Source organism: Anomaloglossus baeobatrachus, chromosome 2, assembly GCF_048569485.1.
Source record: "Anomaloglossus baeobatrachus isolate aAnoBae1 chromosome 2, aAnoBae1.hap1, whole genome shotgun sequence".
Taxonomy (NCBI): Eukaryota; Metazoa; Chordata; class Amphibia; order Anura; family Aromobatidae; genus Anomaloglossus; species Anomaloglossus baeobatrachus.
In genome coordinates, this window is record NC_134354.1 from 776,786,743 (window position 1) to 776,813,623 (window position 26,881).

Sequence of the window (26,881 nt, forward strand, 5' to 3'; positions counted from 1 at the left end):
CTTATTGGCAGCTATGGGCTGCCAATAACTCCTTATTACCCCGATTTGCCAACGCACCAGGGCAAATCGGGAAGAGCCGGGTACAGTCCCAGAACTGTCGCATATAATGTATGCGGCAATTCTGGGCGGCTGTTGGCTGATATTGTTAGGCTGGGGGGCTCCCCATAACGTGGAGCTCCCCATCCTGAGAATACCAGCCTTCAGCCGTATGGCTTTATCTGGCTGGTATTAAAATTGGGGGGGACCGCACGCCGTTTTTTTTAATTATTTAATTATTTATTTCACTACACAGTATAGACACGCCCACTGGCTGCTGTGATTGGGTGCAGTGTGACACCTGTCACTCAGCGTGGGGGCGTGTCTCACTGTAACCAATCATAGGCGCCGGTGGGCGGGGAAAGCAGGGAATACGAAATTGTTTAATGGGCGGCCGGCTTTTTCAAAACAGTAAAAGCCGCCGGAGCAGTGTGAACGCCGTGCAGCGCCGGGGATCGGGGATCGGTGAGTATGAGAGAGGGCTGCTAACTTCAGTCACTCAGGAGTTTAGCGGTCACCGGTGAGTCCTTCACAGGTGACCGCTAATCAGGACGCGACACAGACAGAGCCGCAGCATGACCGTGAAGTCGGGTGAAGTTCACCCGAGTTCATTCTGACAGTGCGGCTCTGTCTGTGTCTGCTGTCATCTGCCATTCAGCTCTGCTACATGGCTGTCTGTGTCTGCTGTCATCTGCCATTCAGCTCTGCTACATGGCTGTCTGTGTCTGCTGTCATCTGCCATTCAGCTCTGCTACATGGCTGTCTGTGTCTGCTGTCATCTGCCATTCAGCTCTGCTACATGGCTGTCTGTGTCTGCTGTTAGCGGCCATGTAGCAGAGCTGAATGGCAGATGACATAGTAAAAACGCATCCCTACACATTACACACGCTTGTCAAGTCAATAAATAAAAAAAAAAAAAGGTGCCCAATGCATACGTCACAGAACACATGATCTAAAGGAGCGCACATAAAATTGACCAATTTAACATAGACTACTAACGCACGTGTGACAGCAAATGAACGACCTACGTGCAATCTCATAAGATCCCGTATGCAACCTGGGCGTGTCACATCGCAAATGCGATTGTACAACTAATTGCAACGTGTAAAGTGGGCTTTAGGAGGGAAGATATATATGTGGAGGACAGGTCGTGGAACAGAGATTATACATGGGAAGGTATCGGGAGATGAGAGAAAGATGTCTGGAGGTGACAGGTTGTGGACTACAGATTATGTTTGGGGAGGTAGCAGGAGATTAGGTTAGAGATGTCTGGAGGTGACAGGTTGTGGACTACAGATTATGTTTGGGGAGGTAGCAGGAGATTAGGTTAGAGATGTATGGAGGTGACAGGTTGTGGACTACAGATTATGTTTGGGGAGGTAGCAGGAGATTAGGTTAGAGATGTATGGAGGTGACAGGTTGTGACCATAAATTATATACCAAGAGGTATTGAGAGACGAGGGCAGAGATTACGAAGGTGACAGGTTGTGTACCATAGATTATGTGTGGCCTGAGATTAGGGCAGAGATGTGTGATGGGACAACTTGGTAATGAGAGATTATATATGAGGAGGTGATGTGGACACGTTATGGGCAAAGATTGTGTTTGGGGGTATTCAGAGCTAGTAGGGTAGAGATGTATGGTAGGGAGTAGCTTGTGGAGCATAGATTATATTTGGGGAGGTAGCAGAAGATTAGGAGAGAGATGGAGGTGACAGGTTGTGGTCCACAGATTATGTTTGGGAAGGTAGCAGGAGATTATGTCAGAGATGTTGGGTGGCGACAAGTTACCACATACTATATATGGGGAGGTGATGATATAATAGGGCAGAGATGTGTGGGGGGACAAATTGGTAATGAATGACAGATTATATATGAGGAGGTGATGTGGACAGGTTATGGGCAAAGATTATATTTGGGGGTATTCGGAGCTAGTTGGGTAGAGATGTATGGTAGGGAATAGGTTGTGGAGCATAGATTATATTTGGGGAGGTAGCAGGAGATTATTAGAAAGATATAGGTGACAGGTTGTAGTCCACAGATTATTTGTGGGAAGGTATCGGGAGATTAGGAGAAAGATGTGTGGCGGTAACAGGTTGTGGTCCTGTCGTGGGCGGAGGAGGGGACGCTGCGCTCACCCACTGCTCGGGTCCGGCTGCTGCTGCTCGGTGGTGGCTCGACCGGTGGGCCGGATCCCGAGGACTCGAGCGGCGCTCCTCGCCCGTGAGTGAAAGGGGGTGGTTTGGTTTAGGGATATTGTCCGTGACGCCACCCACGGTTGTGGTGAGGTTGTGACACCACCGCTGGTCTGGACGGGGATCCCGGGAGCGATGACAGGGAGCATCTTGGATGTTGTTTCTCCCCTCCGTGGGTAGGGGGGTTGGTTGTCCCAGGGCCCGGTGAGGGGTAGGGATGGATGGCAGGCGGGTTACGGGGCCTGGTGAGGTGCAGGGTCGCGGGGGCAGCGCTGTGCCGCACGGCACGGTGGTACTCACTCAGCCAATGATGAATGCAAAGTCTCCGGTAAAACAAACGGCTGGATGGACGGGTCCCACAGGCGGCTGCGGTTGTTCTCCTCCCGGCAGGTTGATGGTGACTGCCTTTCCCTGCACCTGTGTTGTGTTTACGGTTCCAATGGCTTCCCACCGGTAACCCGCTCCCCAGCTTGGATGGATGCTGAGGGAGCCCCTTTTGCCCGCAGGCTCTGGCCCTGGGAACTGTAGCCTTGGCGGTGACTGTGTTTACCTTTACGGTGTGAGCTGTTGCCTTCAATCGGGTCTTGACTGCTGGGAAACCCCGGAGGTTCCCTTCGCTAACGGATTTGACCAGTTTTACGGCGACTCCTAGCCTGGTCGGGGTCCGTAAGCCCTGCCGAATGGTGCTGGCTTCTCTTTGCTCCCTGATCCGGTACCGTCGAGCCACCGCCCGTCCCCGGTCCTTACGATTCGCTCCAGTTAGCCTCTCCTGCAGACGGTCAACACCGTCTGCCAACCTTGCTGTTCCGTCCGGGCCACACCCGGATGCCTTCAGTCTCCTTTGCTACCACTTCACTTCACTCCTCACTTCTCAAACTTCAAAACTCATCTGCAACTAAACTGAAACTGACTCCTTTTCCCGCCTCCAGGACTGTGAACTCCTCAGTGGGCGGGGCCAACCGCCTGGCTCACCCCCTGGTGTGGACATCAGCCCCTGGAGGGAGGCAACAAGGATTTGTGTTTGACTTCGGTGTGCCTGACCGGGAGTGTGGGGTGTGTTGTTGTAGTACCTGTGACGTCCTGGCTTGTCCAGGGCGCCACAGTCCACAGATTATGGTATGTTTGGGGAGGTAGCAGGAGATTATATCAGAGATGTAGGGTGGTGACAAGTTGGGGACCATAGCAGAGAAGAATAGGGCAGAGGTGTATGGAGGTAACAGGCGGTGAAACGTAGATTAGATGTGGGGATTATCATGGTCGTCTCCCTGTTTTGGAGACTAGTAGCAGCTTGAGGAGTGCAGCCCCTTATCTCTATCTGGGACTCTGCACTTAACTGTTGTTTCATTTCCTTTGGTGCTGAAGTAGTTAATGTCAGTTTTTCTGCCAGCAGCTCTCCAGCAGTTTAGGTCAGATGCACCTGCCTGGTAGCCACACCATTTAAATAGCTAGGTCTCCCAGCAAGCTTTGCTGACTAGTGTCCCCCATGGTGGACTAAGCTGCAGTGGATTCTCCTGAATTCATATGTTTTCTATTTTCATTATTTATCCCCTGTTTGTGTGGCGCCCCGGCATCTGGTTGCCACAACAGTGTTGCCCCTCCAAAGGGTTAAAGCTGAGCCTGGAGGTAATTGGGGAAGTCTATTGGCCAGTAAGTACCAACATTCAACACCGTTTCTCCCTCCGGCCAGCAGAGGGAGCTCTAAACCTGGAGCTCCAGGGAGCACTTCCTTAACCTCTGACCTGAGGGAGGAGTTAGGTAGTCTGTGAGGGAAGTTCAAGGAGAGAGGAGCTGTGAGCTGGGGTTTGGAGCTAGGCTAGCTCAACCCAGGAAAGCAGGAGCCGTAGCGAGGCATGTAAATGTGACGCCCTGGGCAAGCCAGGGGTCACAGGTCACAACATCACATGCACCCCACATTCCCGGCAGGTACATCTAGGCTAACCTAAAATCCTTGTTGCCTTCCTCCAGGGGCTGATGTCCACACCAGGGGGTGGGCCAGGCGGTTGGCTCCGCCCACCGAGGAGTTCACAGCCCTGGAGGCGGGAAAACCAGGCAGATGAGTTTAGGAGGAGGAAGTAGAAGGAGGTGAAGTGGAGAGTTAGAGTGACAAAAAAGTGACAGTTGTAAAGCCTGAAGTTGGTCCGGGTGTGTGCCCCGGACTGAGACAGCAAGGTCAGCAGACGGCGGTGATAGTCTGCAGGGGGACTGCTTGGAGGTTGCTGGAAGGACCGCGGACGGGTGGTGACCCGGCGGTACCGGAGCAGTATACGAAGAACAGTCAGCACCAGGGCAGGGGCCTTTCGGATCCCGGCAAGGCTGGGAGTCGCCATAATTTGCCAAATCCGTCAGTGAAGGGGACCTCTGTCTCCTAACAACCAAGTCCCGATTGAAGGCAACAGTCCGACCGTTAAGGGGAGACACCGCCACCGCCAAGGCACCAGTTTCCCAGGGCCAGCGCCTGCGGGCAAGAGAGGGGCTCCTCCGGCCCATATCCAAGCCGGGGAGCGGGTAACCGGTGGGAACCCATCGCTACCAAGAGACTTTACATAGGTGCAGGGAAGTGACCGTCACCGCTAACTGCAGGGAACATCAGCACCGTAACCGTCCGAGGGACCCGTCCAACCAGCCGTTTGTTTACCGAGAACTGTGTCGTGTTTACTGGCTGAGTGAGTACCTCCGTGCTGTGCGGCACAGCGCTGCCCCTGCGCCCCTGCACCTCCACAGGCCCCATACCCGCCTGACCACCATTCCAACCCCATCACTGGACACCGGGAGCACCAAAACCCCTACCCACGGAGGGGCAAATCAACAACTGGCTGCTCCATACCATCACTCCCGGGCTCCCCAGACAGAGCAGCGGTGGTGTCCACTTAATCACCACAACCGTGGGTGGCGTCACGGACAATAAACTATCCCAAAACCCAATCCCCTTTCACTCACGGGCGAGGAGCGCTGCTCGAGTCCCCGGGATCCGGCCCATCGCTCGAGCCACCGAGCAGCAGCAGGCCACAGCAGCCGCAGCAGCCGGACCCGAGCAGAGGGAGAGCGCGGCGTCCCCTCCTCCGCCCGCGACATAGAGAAGACGCTAGAGGAGGACGGGTCAGAACTTGTTCGCCTCAGAAGAGCACGCAACAAAACATCGGACGTCGGAGTCTGCGGTTGCCAGGGTGTAAAACCCTTCCCCAGTAGCCGAATCCGAAGGGCAGGAGGGCTGCAGGTCTCCTGGCACCATAAAGAACCCAAAGGTCCAGCTGCATCACAGGGGCCCGGTGTAGACTCCAGCAGAGAAGCACCAGAGAGGGCCTGCACAGCCTACCACACGGGGAAAGGGACGTACCACAAGTCCCAGCAGCAAGAGGGCCACTGCTAAACCAAGATTGCAGGGTCCTATAGAAGCAGAGAAAGAGCAGGGAGTAGGCCTCATTACTCGACTGGCCAAAGAGATCACCCCAGGTGCTTCCAGGCCGACCGGATCACCTTTATCACCTGTGATGGTCTCCCAGGACTAATCTGTTGCAAGTAAAAGAAAAGAAGGTAAAGAGACTTTTGTTTGTGTCGGTTCTTTACAGTACCTGATTGGCCCTGCACGCCCCCACCATTGCATAGACTCTCATAAGCACCAACAGTTGCCCCGGGGTATCGCTCCACCTGTGGGGAGCAGAACCATCCCAGCTGCCATTACATCAGCCCCGGAGGCCCTTTCCAGCAGCGGCGGCTCCATAGGTGGCGTCACGAATATAATTCCACAAACCTTACTATTAATCATCACCCCCACTACCGCCACTTTAGTTGACCCCGCCAGGGTCACGGAGCTGGGCCCTGCCACCGCTGACTTCCCCTGGACTAGTCCGGCCCGGCACCGGGTGTCCCAGAGCCTTGGGGTGGGTGAGTCATTTGTCTCGCCTACCCTCTTGTCTCTTACTGCAGTGGTGGGTCTAGTGTACCTCACCTGCCTCTCACTAGTCAGGGCATCTATAGGGTTTCCCAGGGTCTTTGGGTGCTGATTGGTGACAGTTGTGGAGAATGTATGGCTAGGAGAGTAGGGGTAGCTAAAGGTGAGCATAGGAGGTGTCCATCTACCCTCTCACTAGTCCCAGGGCTCACCATTGTTATTGCTTCCCCAGTGTCCCCCTTGTGTGTAGTGTTTTTGAGGTGTGTTGTTCATTGGGCATCAGTCTGTAGTTGGTCTGAACACACTCACCTCGCTCGTTGTGTGACAGGGATGTATCAGAAGATTAGGGCAGACTGGGGAACCAGTTGAGATGCAATGTGATGAACCCCTAATGATATAAAGCCAAAAAATTCGAGATTGGTTTGGAGTCCATATTCTACTCAAGGTTAGCAGTTTCATCTCACATGGAGACACTATAGGCACAAACACAATTACTGGGTTTTCCTTTGAATGCATAGGGCTAATTCCTCTATGGAACGTTCTACTGGGTTTGTACATTAGGTGGTGGATTTCCAACCGTGAAGACGAAGGAAACCACCAGTGCAATAATAACTATTCGCACACTGGAGTTTCACTTTTGTTGGGATATCGTAATATTCTTACAAAATGTAAATCATCTGAGGAGGCCCAGACTATTCTCACTCAGACATTCTCATGCATCTTCTAACGTGAATCTTGAATATTTGCCGCTCCCCATAGCATTACATGACCTGTTTGCAGGAATGAGAATGTTATTATTATTTATTATTATAGCGCTATTTATTCCATGGCGCTTTACATGTTCAAAGGGTACACATAATAGGGACAAGTACGATAATCATTGACAATACAAGGCACAGACTGGTATAGGAGGAGAGAGGACCCTGCCCGCGAGGGCTCACAGTCTACAGGGAATGGGTGAGGATACAGGAAGAGAGAGGACCCTGCCTGCGAGGACTCACAGTCTACAGGGAATGGGTGAGAATACTTGAGGAGAGAGGACCCTGCCCACGAGGGCTCACAGTCTACAGGGAATGGGTGAGGATACAGGAGGAGAGAGGACCCTGCCTGCGAGGGCTCACAGTCTACAGGGGATGGGTGAGGATACAGGAGGAGAGAGGACCCTGCCCGTGAGGGATCACAGTCTACAGGGGATGGGTGAGGATACAGGAGTAGAGAGGACCCTGCCTGCGTGGGCTCACAGTCTACAGGGAATGGGTGAGGATACAGGAGGAGAGAGGACCCTGCCTGCGAGGGCTCACAGTCTACAGGGGATGGGTGAGGATACAGGAGGAGAGAGGACCCTGCCCGCGAGGGACCACAGTCTACAGGGGATGGGTGAGGATACAGGAGTAGAGAGGACCCTGCCTGCGTGGGCTCACAGTCTACAGGGAATGGGTGAGAATACTTGAGAAGAGAGGACCCTACCCACGAGGGCTCACAGTCTACAGGGAATGGGTGAGGATACAGGAGGAGAGAGGACCCTGCCCGCGAGGGATCACAGTCTACGGGGGATGGGTGAGGATACAGGAGTAGAGAGGACCCTGCCTGCGTGGGCTCACAGTCTACAGGGGATGGGTGAGGATACAGGAGGAGAGAGGACCCTGCCCGCGAGGGATCACAATCTACAGGGGATGGGTGAGGATACAGGAAGAGAGAGGACCCTGCCTGCGAGGACTCACAGTCTGCAGGGAATGGGTGAGGATACAGGAGGAGAGAGGACCCTGCCTGCAATGGATCACAGTCTACAGGGGATGGGTGAGGATACAGGAGGAGAGAGGACCCTGCCCGCGAGGGATCACAGTCTACAGGGGATGGGTGAGGATACAGGAGGAGAGAGGACCCTGCCCGCGAGGGATCACAATCTACAGGGGATGGGTGAGGATACAGGAGGACAGAGGACCCTGCCCACGAGGGCTCACAGTCTACAGGGAATGGGTGAGAATACTTGAGAAGAGAGGACCCTACCCACGAGGGCTCACAGTCTACAGGGAATGGGTGAGGATACAGGAGGAGAGAGGACCCTGCCCGCGACAGCTCATAGTGTACAGGGGATGGATGAGGATACAGGAGGAGAGAGGACCCTGCCTGCGAGGGCTCACAGTCTACAGGGGATGGGTGAGGATACAGGAGGAGAGAGGACCCTGCCCGCGAGGGATCACAATCTACAGGGGATGGGTGAGGATACAGGAGGACAGAGGACCCTGCCCACGAGGGCTCACAGTCTACAGGGGATGGGTGAGGATACAGGAGGAGAGAGGACCCTGCCTGCAATGGATCACAGTCTACAGGGGATGGGTGAGGATACAGGAAGAGAGAGGACCCTGCCCGTGAGGGCTCACAGTCTACAGGGGATGGGTGACAATACATTAGGAGATAGGACCCAGCCAACGAGGAATTACAGTCTACAGGGGATGGGTGAGGATACAGGAGGAGAGAAGACCCTGCCTGCAAGGGCTTACAGTCTACAGGGAATGGGTGTTAATACTTGAGAAGAGAGGATTCTGTCCACAAGGGCTCATAGTCTACAGGGGATGGGTGATAATACATTAGGAGAGAGGACCCTGCCCACGAGGGCTCACAGTCTACAAGGGATGAGTGAGGATACAGGAGAAGAGAGGAACCTACCCGCGAGGGCTCACAGTCTACAGGGAATGGGTGAGGGTACAGGAGGAGAGAGTATGTTACCCATGAGGGATCACAGTCTACAGGGGATGGATTAGAGTACAGAATGAGAGAGGACCCTGCCTGTGAGGGCTTACAGTCTACAGGGGACAGGAGAGGATACAGTAGGTGAGGATGAAGATGGTTGTGTGGTGCTATAGTGAACTGAAGGTTACGGCAGGTTGTAGGCTTGTTGGAAGAGGTGCGTCTTCAGGTTCCTTTTGAAGCTTTTCAAGGTAGGGGAGAGTCTGATATGTTGTGGCAGAGCTTTCCAGAGTATGAAGGAGGCAGGGGAGGAATCTTGTATGCGATTGTGGGAAGAGGAGATGAGAGGGGAGTAGAGAAGGAGCTCTTGTGAGGTCTCAGAGGTTACGTGCAGGTAGGTATCTGGAAACTAGGTCACAGATGGAGGAGATAGGTTGTCGATGGCTTTGTATGTCATGGTTAGGGTTTTGAACTGGAATCATTGGGCAATGGGAAGTTAGTGAAGGGATTGGCAGAGAGGAGTGGTCGGGGAGTAATGGGGAGACAGGTGGATTAGTTGGGCAGCATAGTTTAGAATAGATTGTAGGCGTGCCAGACTGTTTGAAGGAAAGACATAGAGCAGGAGGTTGCAATAGTCCAGGCGGGAGATAAAGGGATGCACTAGTGTTTTGGGAAAGGACTCTATTCACTTATCCTAAATAAAATGTATGCGTGACCTATCCAGAGGAGAGATTACAATTATGTGATTACTTGAGACCCCCATACCCCTCAAACTCTCCTTTGTGAATGGAGCATGTGCCACCACCACTCCTGTAGACAGGCAAGTCCAGCAGTGGTCGCCCAGGACCTCTTTTCCTCTTCTCACGCTTTCGACTTTAGGTTCCACCTTCTCAGGATCCGCGTGGGTCTTGAGTCAGATCCCCAATGATCACATGTTGTTCATTTATTGCCTGGCAAAGCAAATCTTTCCTACAACTGAACATGAACAGAACTATTTAGGCTTAGAAGTAGATTTAGAAGTCAATTAATTCAACTCTTTTAACAAAACTTTCAGTGAGAATGGAAGTTCAGTATCCTGGATTCCCAAACGGCAGCTAAGACTTTGGAGAATCACAGCTTCAAGAAATTTCCAGAGCGCAGTGATGAGGAGGAGAGAATGCGTGATACATCCTTGTAGAGAGGATGCTCGCTAATTAGTGACACCTGACTCCTATACCTATGGGCTTCTTAATTAACCGGAGCCGAGGATTTCTCTACACTTATTACAATGTAATAGTAGAGAACTTAGGGGAAGTTAGCAGCCGCACGACGTTTCCTCGGTGAAAGCTGGCGCGTATCTCCTCCCGAGCAGATTTGCATACTTTTTAGAAGATATGCTAATGAGTTAACTGTCTTCTGCCTTCCTCGCTCTACGGTACCTCTATCACATAAGCTAGAAAATGACTGGTTTACTTAATTGGCTCCAGAGAGTGCCCTCATGGCTTAGGGTTTCACCACATGCTGCCTTTAATAGGTCCATTGTAAAAACATTAAAAGAAGATGTCACAAAGGAAATCTTAAATCTATCTATTTATCTATCTACAAAAAAAGGCAAAATAAAGCCGCGCCAGCCTGTCAAGTGTCTGTATGCCAAGTCTCCTAGGTAGCTACCAACCAAGCCCTATCAATAAGAAAGTGTAATATATCCTTCCTTCCCTTTTCTTCCTTTCTTCCTTCCCTTCTTTTTTTCCTTCCTTCCTTCTTTCCTTCCTTTCTTCGTTCTTTTCTTCCTTCTTTTCTTCCTTTCTTCCTTCCTTTCCTTCTTTTCTTCCTTTCTTCCTTTCCTTCTTTTCTTCCTTTCTTCCTTCCTTTCCTTCTGTTCTTCCTTTCTTTCCTTCTTTTCTTCATTTTTTTCTTCCTTTCTTCCTTCCTTTCCTTCTTTTATTTCTTTATTTTTCTTCCTTCCTTTCCATCTTTTCTTCCTTTCTTCCTTCTTTCCTTTCCTTCTTTTCTTCCTTCTTTTCTTCCTTTCTTTCCTTCTTTTCATCCTTTCTTCCTTCCTTTCCTTCTTTTCTTCCTTTCTTCCTTTCTTTCATTATGTTCTTCCTTTCTTCCTTCTTTTCTTCCTTTCTTTCCTTCCTTACTTTCTTTTCTTCCTTTCTTTCCTTCTTTTCATCCTTACTTCCTTCCTTTCCTTCTTTTCTTCCTTTCTTTCTTTCTTTCTTTCTTTCTTTCTTTCTTTCTTTCTTTCTTTCTTCCTTTTCTTCTTTTCTTCCTTTCTTCCTTCTTTTCTTACTTTCTTTCATTATATTCTTCCTTTCTTCCTTCCTTTCCTTCTTTTCTTCCTTTCTTTCTTTCTTTCTTTCTTTCTTTCTTTCTTTCTTTCTTTCTTTCTTTCTTTCTTTCTTCCTTTCCTTCTTTTCTTCCTTTCTTTCCTTATTTTCTTTCTTTTCTTCTATCCTTTCCCCCTTTTCTTCAAATATTAATAGATATATTATTGAGTAGACCCATAATATGTATACAGTCTATCCAAGAATAATGATTTGATGTAATCCATTTAGATATTCTTGGATATACTGTATACATATTATGGGACTACTCAATAATATATCTATAATATTTAATGTTCTGTGCCATAAGATTATTCCTTCTTTCTGGATATACGCTGTATAATGGACTACATATTGTGGTCAATCATTTTTTATATATCAAACAACTTTGATATATTAAATCACCCCCCATTCGCCCCTTTGAAATTAAAGGGTTAAAAAATAAAAAATATACACACATTTGGTATCGCCGCATTCAGGAATGCTTGATCTATTCAAATATAAAATCAATTAATCCGATCGGTAAACGGTGTAGCGGCAAATCAATTCCAAACGCCAAAATTACGTTTTTTGGTCGCTGTGAATTTTGCGCAAAATGCGATAACAGGCGATCAAATTAGCGCTTCTGTGCAAAAATGGTACCGATAAAAACATCAGTTCAAGACACAAAAAATAAGCTATCACTGAGCCATAGATGCCGAAAAATGAGAATGCTATGGATCACAAAATATGGCGCAAAAAGTGCGCCTTTTTTTGGGACCACGGGGGAACACTATTCTCCTTAAGGAGACTTTGCAAGCCAGTCTCGCTGCCAGTAAGGGGACTTATAGCTGCAATGCCCCTCTGGGAAATTTTCAAATTGTCTCTCCAGGAAAGGAGACAAACTCTAGTGCAGCACCACCTATTGGAAGATCAGGATCAGAACGGGCACGGCTCCTGACAGTGACAGCTGGGTCTCGGTTACAAGGAATGCCATGGTTTTGCCTCCCCGTCCACATGGCTAAGGGGCAGCGCCTTCTCCCGGGCCTCACTTCCAGGGCTTCCATGCTTTAACAACTGTCATCTCCGGTGAACCAGCGCCAGCTATAAGCTTAGCGCTGCTTTGCCTGTGATTGCTGGTCCTGAAAGTGTTATCTTGATCCTTCTGCTCCTGTGCCCCCGTACCCTGTCTGTGTTCCGTCCCCTAGTCGTCTCTCCATTCCTCGGTCCCCTCTCCTACCTCCCCACTTGGTTGCTTCCTCTGGTACTGACCTCAGCCTGACCTCGACCCCTCTTCTGCTCTTTCCTCCGGTCCTCCTTCTGCTCATACTGTGCTTGACCCGGCCCACCCGACCATTCCTCGCACGTCCCGCTGCTCAACTCCCCAGCTGTGCTGTGAGGCAGTGTACGAGCACACACTGTATCCATTTCCAGGTTCTTGTTGCTCTGTGTAGTGTCTTCTCCTGAAGAGCTCCAGCTCCCCCTGGTGGCAGCTTGACACACAGACCAGTGATTGCGGGGGTACAGTGCCTGAACTACCGCAATCTTCATGACGTACTTGTTAAGGCACTGACAATCATCACAGAGTATGTCCAATGTCGTGTAGAGGTTAATGTTCTTACTTTTCAGGGTCTGGGGCTTTTTGATGGCCTATTTGATGGCGCTTGTTAAATTTCACTGTCAGGGATTGACAGCAGGATTTAACTGGTTAACAGCTGTGGGTGGACCTCCGATCTCCGATCCACCCGAGGATGCTAGAGGCAGATGTTGGCTGATCAGGTCATTGGCATTCAAGTTGCACGATGGCTCATCTATTACGACTTTGGTTTATGTGACCTTTTACAAATCCAGGCCCAGTATTATGCAAACATTTTGCTCTGCGCGTACTACATTTGCTATCTCTTATATTTTATGGTTCCTTTTGCCAGGACAAAAATATTCATTTCATTTATCATATTGTACAGACTAATTAATATTCCCTTATCCTGAGGTTTAATGTGCTCAGATTTCTTCATTTGCTAGAACCCATTTAAAATGTGTTGAGTCGTTAATCATTAGCTCTTGTAGAAAAATCATTATAATGATTCGTACATTTACAAATCAACCATCTTCTCCGACGTGAAGATGCCCATGTGCAAATTGACAAACTGTGAGAATGGGGCATACACCAAAAAAAAAATAATCCAAAATATCACAAACTAACAAAGTTGTCCACGTTTTGGAGCCCACCTATAACTCTTCTCAGATTGGAGGATACATCAATAAAAAAATAAAATTAACAAAACTAATATAATGTGGTTGCATAAGTGTTAACGGTCTCTTGTAATTCAGGATGTGGTTGTGTCCACAATTAGCCAATCATATTTACACTTATGTTACATAGTAGTTAGTACACGGCCACCATCATTTACAGCAATTCTGATTGCCCCATTACTGTTCTAGGAGGATTTTACTGACATTTTACTTACATTGGTACATTTTACATCAAAAGCCATGGTATTTTAACAGCAAACAACACAGCAAAAGGATCTCATTGTTGAAAAGTTATCAGTCAAGAGAAGAGTAGAAAAAAAGAACATTGGTCCTAGAGGATTTTCTTAGTTACATTTTACATCGTAAGCCATGGTATTAAAACATCTAACAACACAGCAAAGGGCTCTTGAGTTGAAAAGTTATCAATCAATAGGAGAGTACAGAAACAACCCATTGATCTAAGAGCATTTTTCTGACATTTTCTTAATTAAATTTTACATAAGAAGCCTGTAACACCTGCCTGGATCAACAGACTCAGGGGGGATGTAATGGACAGACTATAGAGGGAAGCCACTCACCAAGCACGACCCCCAGAACCCTGAAACCCTTTAACCCCTATACAGGGATTTGGAATTACACAGGGCCCTGGAGATCACTAGCTGTGGAAGGCTGCAGTCCGAGGAGAGTGGTCGCCAGGCAGGGTCAAACCAGGAGATGCAGAACAGGGACAGAATCTGCAGGCAAAGATGTAATCAGAAACAAGCAAGCAGAGGTCAAAACCGGATCGGGCAGCGAGGTACAAAACAGCAGGCAGGAGGGTAGTCAGGAAACAAGCGGTAATCAGCACACAATATCACAGGACAAAACAGGAGCCAGAATTCTCAGAACTATCTCTGGCAGTGGTCATGTGACAGGAGGGGGAATAAGAAGGGTGTGGTGTCTTCCCATTGGCCACAGCTGAACGATGGCAGTTCAGCTCGGAGACACCCGCCACCTACAGTCAGCCAGTGGTACTGCAGATCCCCAGGAAACCCAGACCAGTGGATGAGCGGAGCCTGCGCCCACCGGCGCCGCCGGCATCGACTCCTCTCCCATCACCAGCACCATCCACGGCAGGAACACGGCGTCGCCTGGCGATCGGAGTAGAAGTCGATGGAGCGGACTCCGGTGGTGACGTAACAAAGCCATGGTATGTTAACAGCTAAAAACACAGCAAAGGGATCTCATTGTTGAAAAGTTATCAGTCAAGAGAAGAGTATAAAAACAGAACAACATTGGTCTAGGAGGCTTTTCCTATCATTCTCTTAGGTACATTTTTCTTCAAAATACATGGTATTTTAACAGCTAACAACACAGCAAAAGGATCTCATTGTTGAAAAGTTATCAGTCAAGAGAAGAGTACAAAAATGCCATTGGGCTAAGAGAATTTTCCTGACATGTTCTAAATTACACTTTACATCAAAAGCTGTGGTATTTTAACAGCTAACAACACAGCAAAAGGATCTCAGTGTTGAAAAGTTATCAGTCAAGAAAACAGTACAAAAAAAGAAAAACATTGGTCTAGGAGGATTTTCCTGACATTTCTAAGTTACGTTTTACAACAAAAGCCATGGTATTTTAACAGCTAACAATACAGCAAAAGGATCTCACTGTTGAAAAGTTATCAGTCAAGAGAAGAGTACAAAAAACAACGGAGAATTTTCCTGACATTTTATTAGGTACATTTTAAATCAAAAGCTATGGTATATTAACAGCTAACAACACAGCAAAGGGATCTAATTGTTGAAAAGTTATCAGTCAAGGGAAGAGTACAAAAAAGGAACATTGGACTAGAAAGATTTTCCTAACATTTTCTTAGTTACATTTTACATAAGAAGCCATGGTATTTTAACAGCTAACAACACAGCAAAGGGATCTCATAGTGGAAAATGTATCAGTCAAGAGAAAAGCATAAGAAAGGAAGAAAAGTGGTCTGGGAGACTGTCAAGAGGCCCGCAGCAACAGTAAAGCAGCTGCAAGAACTTTTTATAAGTATTGGTTGTGTACTGCATGTGGCAACTATCTCCCATATTATTCATATTTATGGCGTCTGGATTAGGGGGGCCAAATAAAGGCTTTTTCTTAAAATAAAGAACATCCAAGCCAAGCTATGTTTTGCCAAAACCGTACATCAAGTCTGCCAAAAGCAGATAGCAAAAGTGCTATAGCTTGACGAGATCAAGGTTGAACCTTTTGGCCATGATTTCAAAAGGTATAGTTGATGCCAAACTAACACTGTGCATAACTAAAAGAACACTATACCCACAGTGAAGCATGGTGGAGGCAGTGTTATGCTTTAGGGCTGTTTTTTCTAGCAACTGGAACTGGGGCTTTAGTCATGTAAATTTAAACTTGTGAAGTTAATAAGATAATGAGATATTTCCATACAAATCTCAATGTGATCTCAATGTTTTCCTTTTGGTTGAACCTGTTTTGCAGGATGTGGCCATTTTGACTAACACCAAGAGGAATGCAACAGTGGTGTGCCATGACTCAGTGTCCTTGCTTGCCATAACTAGACAGGTAAGAGGTTAATTATTGATTTCCTTCATTTTTTTTATTCTTTCCTGAAACTAAGTTACTACCTATCTATACAGCAAATGACAACTTTGCAGTTGGTGTGGGTCAAACTTGCTGGGACTCCCCACTAATCCAGAGAATGGGGTATCGAAATATGCCATCGGAAAGGATTGCTCACTGAGCAAGCACCACCACTCCACTTATTGTCTATGGAACTGCTGGAAAATGCAATCTCCATTCAGTCATCTCTGGTAGCCATTGCTCCTTGCTGATGGGACACCCAGAGGTTGAAAATGTTTTGTTTTTCCCAATTCAGGATGCACACGCGCCATAGCCCAGAAGATGAAGATATAAAAGAGGATTTTTCCAAAGTGACCCCTCACCCAGGAGGCATACAGTTATGGCTAATTTTACCTCTATGTCACCTGTATGCCCATATTAATAACACAAAAGGGTGACAGATTCCCTTTAACATTGCTTTTGCCAGGAGACTTGTGGGGGATACAGGACTGAGAACAGAGAAGTGGAACCAGGCCTGGCGCCAAGTCTAGATGTTTGCTAAATAGTTTTCCATTATTTGTCAACTCGTTTAACCCCTTCACACCATAAAACGTATAGTTCCATAATGTGTCATCTCCCTGCCTTTGATGCTTGCTCGCACACTGAGCCTGCATCTTTGCCCACACATGTTGGCTGATTTAGTCAGCCATCATGTGCCTCTAACAGCCACGGGTGGATTGGAAATCTTGGTCTTTTCTGTCAGAAAGATTTACCAAGTGCTGTCAAGGGGACATGGCATTCCCCACTCTTAGTGGCGTGCCTGTGACATGATCGCGGGGCGCCAGTGGGTTGTTATGACAGTCGGGGGTCAGCTAATAACCCCTGTGTCTGTCATTACGATCCTCCTGTGATCGCTGACTTCAAGCCAGCATTCATAGAAGATCATGATTTCTGCCATACATAGTAGTGTTGATGCACTGCTACAGTTAGGTCCAGAAATATTTGGACAGTGACACAAGTTTTGTTATTTTAGCTGTTTACAAAAACATGTTCAGAAATACAATTATATATATAATATGGGCTGAAAGTGCACACTCCCAGCTGCAATATGAGAGTTTTCACATCCAAATCGGAGAAAGGGTTTAGGAATCATAGCTCTGTAATGCATAGCCTCCTCTTTTTCAAGGGACCAAAAGTAATTGGACAAGAGACTCTAAGGGCTGCAATTAACTCTGAAGGCGTCTCCCTCGTTAACCTGTAATCAATGAAGTAGTTAAAAGGTCTGGGGTTGATTACAGGTGTGTGGTTTTGCATTTGGAAGCTGTTGCTGTGACCAGACAACATGCGGTCTAAGGAACTCTCAATTGAGGTGAAGCAGAACATCCTGAGGCTGAAAAAAAAGAAAAAATCCATCAGAGAGATAGCAAACATGCTTGGAGTAGCAAAATCAACAGTCGGGTACATTCTGAGAAAAAAGGAATTGACTGGTGAGCTTGGGAACTCAAAAAGGCCTGGGCGTCCACGGATGACAACAGTGGTGGATGATCGCCGCATACTTTCTTTGGTGAAGAAGAACCCGTTCACAACATCAACTGAAGTCCAGAACACTCTCAGTGAAGTAGGTGTATCTGTCTCTAAGTCAACAGTAAAGAGAAGACTCCATGAAAGTAAATACAAAGGGTTCACATCTAGATGCAAACCATTCATCAATTCCAAAAATAGACAGGCCAGAGTTACATTTGCTGAAAAACACCTCATGAAGCCAGCTCAGTTCTGGAAAAGTATTCTATGGACAGATGAGACAAAGATCAACCTGTACCAGAATGATGGGAAGATAAAAGTTTGGAGAAGAAAGGGAACGGCACATGATCCAAGGCACACCACATCCTCTGTAAAACATGGTGGAGGCAACGTGATGGCATGGGCATGCATGGCTTTCAATGGCACTGGGTCACTTGTGTTTATTGATGACATAACAGCAGACAAGAGTAGCCGGATGAATTCTGAAGTGTACCGGGATATACTTTCAGCCCAGATTCAGCCAAATGCCGCAAAGTTGATCGGACGGCGCTTCATAGTACAGATGGACAATGACCCCAAGCATACAGCAAAAGCTACCCAGGAGTTCATGAGTGCAAAAAAGTGGAACATTCTGCAATGGCCAAGTCAATCACCAGATCTTAACCCAATTGAGCATGCATTTCACTTGCTCAAATCCAGACTTAAGACGGAAAGACCCACAAACAAGCAAGACCTGAAGGCTGCGGCTGTAAAGGCCTGGCAAAGCATTAAGAAGGAGGAAACCCAGCGTTTGGTGATGTCCATGGGTTCCAGACTTAAGGCAGTGATTGCCTCCAAAGGATTCGCAACAAAATATTGAAAATAAAAATATTTTGTTTGGGTTTGGTTTATTTGTCCAATTACTTTTGACCTCCTAAAATGTGGAGTGTTTGTAAAGAAATGTGACAATTCCTACAATTTCTATCAGATATTTTTGTTCAAACCTTCAAATTAAACGTTACAATCTGCACTTGAATTCTGTTGTAGAGGTTTCATTTCAAATCCAATGTGGTGGCATGCAGAGCCCAACTCGCGAAAATTGTGTCACTGTCCAAATATTTCTGGACCTAACTGTATGTATAGAACAAGTGATCGAATGATCGCAGTTTCAAGTCCCCTGTCATGCTCCGCTTGTGGGGGGCACAGAAGCAACTTGGAGAGGCAGCTCCAACATGCAGTTAGCCAACAACCCACAAGAGGGCGATAGTGCACACGAAAGAATAGTCAGCTACCAAAGTCTATATCAAGATGTCTTGTCAGTAGCGCGGAGAAAGCAAGCCGTTAACAGGTGGAAGCAAGAGGTCAAAAGCCAGGAAGTAATGTTGGAAGTAGAAGGGCAAAACAAAGCCAAAGTTGGGGATCATAAACAAAGTCAGTAGCCGAGAGATGAAAGTACGTACAGAGGAGGTGGAGACATGGGACGGGACCGGGGGTTAGATAGACAGACCTAAGGAGACAAAGGATGGAACTAGGGTAAGGAGGACAGGAAGGACAAGCGGTTCAGGGAGGACACAGTTCAGGAAGAGGTAGCTGGGAAATGGGACGGATCCGGGTCAGACTCATGGGAACCGGTAGCATGCTGCAAAGCAGTAACTATTACTGGCAGTGTGGAGGTGGCCTAAGCTATACTTTGTATCAAAATATAGATGTAGTAGCATAATTATCTGTATGTCTATGTAGCAATTGCACAGACCTATAATATAATTGAAAGCTGTATAGTTATGAAGGGGTTACCAAGAATAAGTGAACAGATGTACAAACAATGGAAGTTTTCTAATGATGAGTAAAAGTCTTATCAGTAGTCTTCACACAGAAAGAATGTACAACGAACAAAGATGTGTTTCATAACATGCTAGGAGAAATTGATGAGTTGAACGCTCCCTTAAACTCTGTGTATTATTTTCAAGGCCGAAGGTGCATTCTGTATAATTAAGTCTTTTCCAAATACACAAGTTCAGTTGGTGACGCTGGCTCAAGGAGAACATGTCTTATGTATTCATTGTCTGATACAATTAATTAATTAATATCGGCTCTGATATATAGCTAATACGGCACCGGTCTCTGGATACCCTGTATGAAGATACCATTAGCTATCTTTACCCAAATCTCTACCTTGACAGCGGCATCTTGGAGGTAGGACCTCCGGAAAGAGGCAGGATGGAACAAGCTCCTCCCATGAGACCTAAGACCCCCGGGGAGAGGATGTATGCACCATGACATCCCCTAAGTGAACTATTGAATCCAGCAAAAAGTAAAAGAAAAACTTTTTAAAAATGAGAAACATAAAAACAACTCCACAAAAATTCAAATCACCCACTTTTGCCCTATTTCCATGATCCCTATAGCAATTGCATGGTGTGCCTGAATGGCACATGTGTCCCTATCTTGAAAAGACCAACGAAAAAAAAAATTGAAAACCTTCTTAATTTATACCGGTGATTATCTCTATTTGCAAACAGTAAGAAAAAGAAAAAAAAAGTGAAAAATATTGAAAAGTACAGCTATTAAAATTACCTTTCAGTCATAACTTTGGCGCATCAGTATTCAGGCAGAATCGGTTAATTACTGTCTCGGTTACTTGTCAGCAGCGAAAGCAACATCGCGTGCCTTCGCTTTCCTACGTGGTATTTCTAATTTTCACAATGCGCAAAAAATAAATCACGCAGTGTGTAATGAAATCCTCCTTAGTTTACATTGAGCAATATATGAGCGCAGTAATTCACGGCATAATTTTAATATGATGTTCTGATTATTCATTATGGTACCAATTTCAGTCCTGCCAAGTGATTAATGATAAAATATATTCAGAAAGAAAGAGTAATTTCTGCAAATGTTGTAGAATACGAGAGATTGATTATCACCATAATGTTTTACAATTGACTTAGCTCATCATTATATTTTCCACTGGAAAAAAAAGGAATGAATATTCTGTAAACCTTCAGTTCCAGGAATCCATGTCCTTCATAGATCCTGAGCATACTCATTCTGTAATCTGCTGCCGCAGCTGCTCAGACTGGGTCAACCCCTTAACCCCTTACCGCCATCACCAATTTTTGTTTTTGCACTTTTGTCCTATTTTATTCACTTTTTTGGCAACTTTTATTAAATTGTATCAACATATGGTCTGTGCACGCTTACAGCATCTGCAGCTGATTTTTCCAAAACCCCATAGTTTTGGCAGGAAAAACGCTAGGAAAATCTGCGCTTTTTTTTCATTGCGCTTTTAATACATTTGTAAATGCATTTTTTCCCCTGTTCTTTTGAACAGATTGTTGGAAATTTGAAAAAAAAAAACATTTTGAAAGATCATATCTGCAAACAAGAAATAAGCGTTAGATTTCAGAAGTTTCATTCACTTTGCAGGTACTGGAGAATGCTGCGATTTATTTTTTTTCTACAGTTCCTAGAAGCATTGTCTCATCTATAAAAAGGCTATGAACTTCATAGGAGGAGAGAAATATACAATAAGTGAAAGTGCAGAGCCTCTGCAGAGCAATGGACCTCATAGGAGGAGGGAAATATGAGATAAAAAGTGCAGAGGCTCTGCAGAGGAGGGGACATCATAGGAGGCAGGAAATATGAGACAAAGTGCAGAGGCTCTGCAGAGGAGGGGACATCATAGGAGGCAGGAAATATGAGACAAAGTGCAGAGGCTCTGCAGAGGAGGGGACATCATAGGAGGCAGGAAATATGAGACAAAGTGCAGAGGTTCTGCAGAGGAGGGGACTTCATAGGAGGACAGAAATATAGGCAAAGTGCAGAGGCACTGCAGAGGAGGGAACCTCATAGGACGGGGAAATATGAGTCAAAGTGCAGAGACTCTGCAGAGGAAGGGACCTCATAGGAGGGGGAAATATGAGTCATAGTGTAAAGGCTCTGCAGAGGAGAGAACCTCATAGGAGGAGGGAAATATGAGTCAAAGTGCAGAGGCTCTGCAGAGGAGAGAACCTCATAGGAGGAGGGAAATATGAGTCAAACTGTAGAGGCTCTGCAGAGGAAGAAACCTCATAGGAGGCAGGAAATATGAGTCAGTACAGGGGCTCTGCAGAGGAGGGGAACTCATAGGAGGAGCAAAATAGGAGTCATAGTGCAGAGACTGTAGATTAGGTGAACTCATAGGAGCCAGGAAATATGAGTCAAAGTGGAGAGGCTCTGAAGAGGAGAGGACCTCATATGAGGAGGGAAATATGAGTCAAAGTACAGAGCCTCTGCAGTGGAGGGGACCTCATAGGAGGCGTTAAATATTAGTCAAAATTCAGAAACTCTGCAGAGAAGGGGACCTCACTGTGGCAGACTCAATGAGATGATGAACCACAGGGTGACCCATAGTGGATCATTCTATTAAGATTTGAACCATTGACTATTCATGCCAACTTTTAGAATTTCTCCTTCAGGGAATTAGTTAGTTTTGTTACTTTCTCAGACCCATTCAACATCCTATTCCCATTTTCTGAATTTGAGCCTGGATACAATGTCTAAAGTGGGCTTTACACGCAACGACACCGCTAACGAGATGTTGTTGGGGTCACGGAATTCGTGACGCACATCCAGCCTCATTAGCAACGTCGTTGCATGTGAAACGAGGAACGACCATTAACGATCAAAATTACTTACCTAATCGTTGATCGTTGACATGTCGTTCCTTTTCCGAATATCGTTGCTGTTGCAGGACGCAGGTTGTTCGTTGTTCCTGCGGCACCACACATCGCTATGTGTGACACCGCAGGAATGAGGAACATCACCGTACATGCGGCCGCCCACAATGAGGAAAGAAGGAGGTGGACGGGATGTTACAGCCGCTCATCTCCACCCCTCCGCTTCTATTGGGCTGCCGCTTAGTGACGCCACGCTGATGCCGAACGAACCGCCCCCTTAGAAAGGAGGCGGTTCGCCAGCCACAGCGACATCGCTAGGCAGGTAAGTATGTGTAACGGGTGTTAGTTATATTGTTTGCCACAGGCAGCGATTTACCCGTGACGCACAAACGACGGGGGCGGGTACGCTGGTAAGCGATATCGCTGCGTGTAACAGCCCCTTTAGTCTCATGATGTAGCATTATGTGGACATGTAGAGAAAATATTCAGGGACTACTGCTTTTTCAGAAAACCTGGAAGACTTATCAACTCTTCCAGAACTCCATAGTTTTTGCCTTTAACTTGGAGCCTCATATTATTTTCCATGATTGATACCTGCAATGATCTCAAAACAAGGAAAATTTGATAAGACCTTCTGACTTGGCAAGACAAAGGTTGAACTTGATAAATATTTCTAGGTTTGTCAAGACAAGGATGAAGTAGACAAGGTGCCCACTATGACTCTGTCACTTACCAGCCCACATTGACCCCACCGTCATTGGAAGTGTGGGCAATATTTCAGTCTGTAGTAACACATTTTGAAACTTTTCCAGGTTTTATCGATTCTTCTTGCTTCTGAAATATCCACTTTTTACTTTTATTAGGATTTCCTGAACATTTTCCTGAGCAGTGAATGCCAAGAAGGACCCGATTATATACATTTGTTGGAAAGCATTGATGTTCTTAATGGATGGCCTGTTCATAAGCTTCCTTACAATAACCCCAGGATCTGTGTCCACACCTTCTACAGGTCTGTAACTAAAAGCAATGTATTGAAATAATGGACTAAAAAAGTGCAGGAGCAGGGTGCAGGGATCTCAACACAGGACCATTTTCCAAAACAATTTATTCCGATCCATTTCACCAAAGCCTAACCTGCAAAAATGAAAAAAATACCTGAGCCAATAAGGTCTTCTGCTCATGACATGAAGCATCTATTGGTTTTCTAAAACTGAGCTTCAAATGGTAAAGTTCTGTACGTGTGATCGCTCCATTCACGGCAGGTAATGGCTGTGTGTTACATTTAACACTCGCTGTCATAGGGTGCACCATTCTATTCACTTATTTTGTGGTGGTAAATACTTGTGGTGGTAATTACGTCTCTCGTAGCTGTATATACTTGTCTTGTAGCGGTAGATACTTGTAGCGGTAGATAATTGTATTTTGCGGTAAATACTTGTCTCATGGTGGTAAATACTTGTCTTGTGGAGGTATGTACTTTTCTTGTGGTGGCACATACTTGTCTTATGGTGATAGATACTTGTCTTGTGGTGGTAGATACTTGTCTTGTGGCAGTAAATACTTGACTTTTAGCAGTAGATACTTGTCTTGTAACGGTAGATACTTGTCTCAGAGTGGTAAATACTTGTCTTGTCGTGGTATGTACTTTTCTTGTGGTGGCACATACTTATCTTGTGGTGGTAGATACTTGTCTTATGGCGGTAGATACTTGTCTTGTGGGGGTAGGTACTTGTCTTGTGGTGGTAAAAAATTGTCTTGTGGCAGTATATACTTGTCTTGTGGCAGTAGATAGTTGTCTTGTAGCGATAGATAATTGTCTTGCGGTGGTAGATATTTGTCTTGTGGCGGTAGGTACTTGTCTTGTAGTGGCAGATACTTGTCTTGTGGTGGTAAAAAATTGTCTTGTGGCAGTATATACTTGTCTTGTGGCAGTAGATAGTTGTCTTGTAGCGATAGATAATTGTCTTGTGGCAGTAGATAGTTGTCTTGTAGCGATAGATAATTGTCTTGCGGTGGTAGATATTTGTCTTGTGGTGGTAGGTACTTGTCTTGTGGCAGTAAGTACTTGTCTTGCGATGGTAGATAATTGTCTTGTGGTGGCAGATACTTGTCTTGTGGTAGTAGATAGACTTCTTGTGGCGATAAGACAGTTGTCTCATGGTGGTAGATACTTGTCTTGTAGTGGCAGATACTTGTCTTGTGGTGGTAAATACAGTACTTGTCTTGTGGCAGTATATACTTCTCTTGTAGCGGTAGAGACTTGTCTTATGGGGTAGACACTTGTCTTGTGGCGGTAGATACTTTTCTCGTGGTGGCTTGACTAGTAGCGGTAAATACATGTCTCATGGTGGTAGATAGTTGTCTTGTGACGGTACATACTTGTTTTGTAGTGGTAGATACTTGTCTTGTGGCAGTAAAACCTTGTCTTGTGGTGGTAGATACTTGTCTTGTAGTGGTACATACTTGTCTTGTGGTAGCAGATACTTGTAGTGATAGATACATGTCTTGTAGCAGTAGATACTTGTAGAGATAGATACTTGTCTCATGGTGGTAAATACTTGTCTTCTGGTGGTATGTACTTTTCTTGTGGTGGCACATACTTGTCTTGTGGTGTTAGATACTTGTCTCATGGTGGTTGATACTTGTCTTGTGATGGTAGATAATAGTCTTGTGGTGGCAGATACTTGTCTTGTGGCAGTAGATACTTGTCTTGTGGTGGTAGACACTTGTCTTATGACGGTAGATACTTGTTTCGTGGAGGTAGATACTTGTCTTGTGGTTGTAAATTCCTATCTCATGGCGGTAGATACTTGTCTTGCAGCAGTAGAAGCATGTTTCGTGGAGCTAGATACTTGTAGTGGTAGATACTTGTCTTTTGGAGATAGATACTTATCTTATGGGGGTATTCTTGTCTCGTGGTGGTAGATACTTGTCTTGCAGCCGTAGAAGCTTGTCTCGTGACGGTAGATACTTCTCTCATGGCGAGAGATACTTGTGGAGGTAGACTCTTGTCTCATGGTGATAGATACTTGTCTTGTGGCAGTAGAAACTTGTTTCATGGGGGTAGATTCTTTTCTTGGGGTGGTATATACTTGTTTTGTTGCAATAGGCTGTACCACCTCCTTTTCTAAGGCTGTACACTTTGTAAATAAAGGCCAGTGTTGGCCAAAGAGAGCCAAATAATTTGAAATGTTTTGAAAATGTTCAGGAATGCCCCTCCTGCCAAAATTGTTCAATTCTTTGATACCACAAAACTAAAATAAGGGATGAAGCAGATGTATATGGCCTTGTATTTTGTGTGCAGAGTTCTTTCTATATTAACCACTTAAAATTAGTTTCTAAAATATTTTTTTCTATTTTTTTGTTACAGGCCAGGTATCGTTATTACAAAGGACTCCAAGACATCTTCGAAAATCTATGTGATCAAAAGTGTAAGTGAACCAAGTATGTAGTTGTGTTTGTACACCCCTTGTAGTAATGTCTTTATCCTAGTTCCCATCCTATAATAATAACCCACCATACTGTAATAATGTCCCCATCCTGGTCAATATCTTGTAGTAATGTCCCCTATCCTGGTCCCTTGTAGTAATGTCTTTATCCTAGTCCTCGTCCTGTAATAATAACCCACCATGCTGTAATAATGTCCCTTGTCCTGTAATAATGCCCTGTTATAATGGACATCACCTTCTAGTATTGTCCCCATTCTAGTACGTTGTAATGTCCCCTATCCTGGTCCCCATCTTATTGCAATGTCCTCTATCCTGGTCTGCTTCTTGTACTAATGTCTCCATACTTGTCCTCTTCTTGTAATAATGTCCCCATTTTGTAGTAATATCCCCATGCTGGCCTTCTTCTTCTAGTAATGTCCCCATCCTGGTCCTCATCTTGTTGTAATGTCCCCTATCCTAGCACCTTGTTGTAGTAATGTCCCCATCCTGGCCCTCTTCTAGTAATGTCCGCATCTTGGTCCTCATCCTGTTGTAAAGTCCCCTATCCCAGAACCTTCTTGTAATATTGTCCCAATCTTGTAGTAATGTTCATACAGCCTTGTCCCTTTATTGTAGTAATGTCCCCATCCTGGTCCCTATTTTGTAGTAATGTGCCCATCCTGGCCCTCTTCTTCTAGTAATGTCCACATCCTGGTCCTCATCCTGTTGTAATGTCCCCTATCCTAGTACCTTCTTGTAATAATGTCCCCATTTTGTAGTAATGTACCCATTCTGGACCTCTTCTTCTAGTAATGTCCCCATCCTGGATCTCATCTTGTTGTAATGTCCCATAACTTAGCATAGTTATCCCCTCCCTTGTTAGAATTATCATAAGTATTATACAATCGACCTAGCAGGACCTGTGCTGAGGTCACACCCATGTGACCAGAAGGGGTGAGGCCTCAGCCAACAGAAAAATGTTGTTTCCTGATATCAGCTTTGTTGGCTGACGCCTCGCCCCTTCTGGTTACATGGGTATGACCTCACCACAGGGCCTGCTAGGTCAGTTATTTAATACTTATGCTAATTCTAACAGGGGAGGGGATAACTATGAATACCCCCCGAGATATTATCTGATCCTCAGCTGCTGTCACTCAAGAAGCTGCCAATTTTATAAACTTTACTTTCTTGGATTGCAAAACCTATACATTCTAGCTGACTATTGTGACGCCCTGGACTAGCCAGGTAGTCACAAACACAACATCACACACACCCCCTCCCCTGGGTAGTCAACAACAGTCAAACAAAATCCTTGTTGCCTCCTCCAGGGTCTGATGTCCACACCAGGTGGGGCGGAGCCAGGCAGTTAGCCCCACCCACCGAGGAGTTCA

The 26,881-nt window shown here is 46.0% G+C and overlaps 1 protein-coding gene across 1 annotated transcript in view; it reads left to right on the top strand.

Moving 5' to 3' along the window:
• LOC142290038 (cyclic nucleotide-binding domain-containing protein 2-like) overlaps window positions 1-26,881 on the top strand; it is a 381,880-nt gene that overhangs the window by 143,622 nt on the left and 211,377 nt on the right. The window contains exons 8-10 of the mRNA XM_075333985.1: window positions 15,827-15,910; window positions 22,926-23,071; window positions 25,433-25,493. Of these exons, the coding sequence (XP_075190100.1) occupies window positions 15,827-15,910; window positions 22,926-23,071; window positions 25,433-25,493 (291 nt within the window). The remainder of the gene's footprint in view (window positions 1-15,826; window positions 15,911-22,925; window positions 23,072-25,432; window positions 25,494-26,881) is intronic.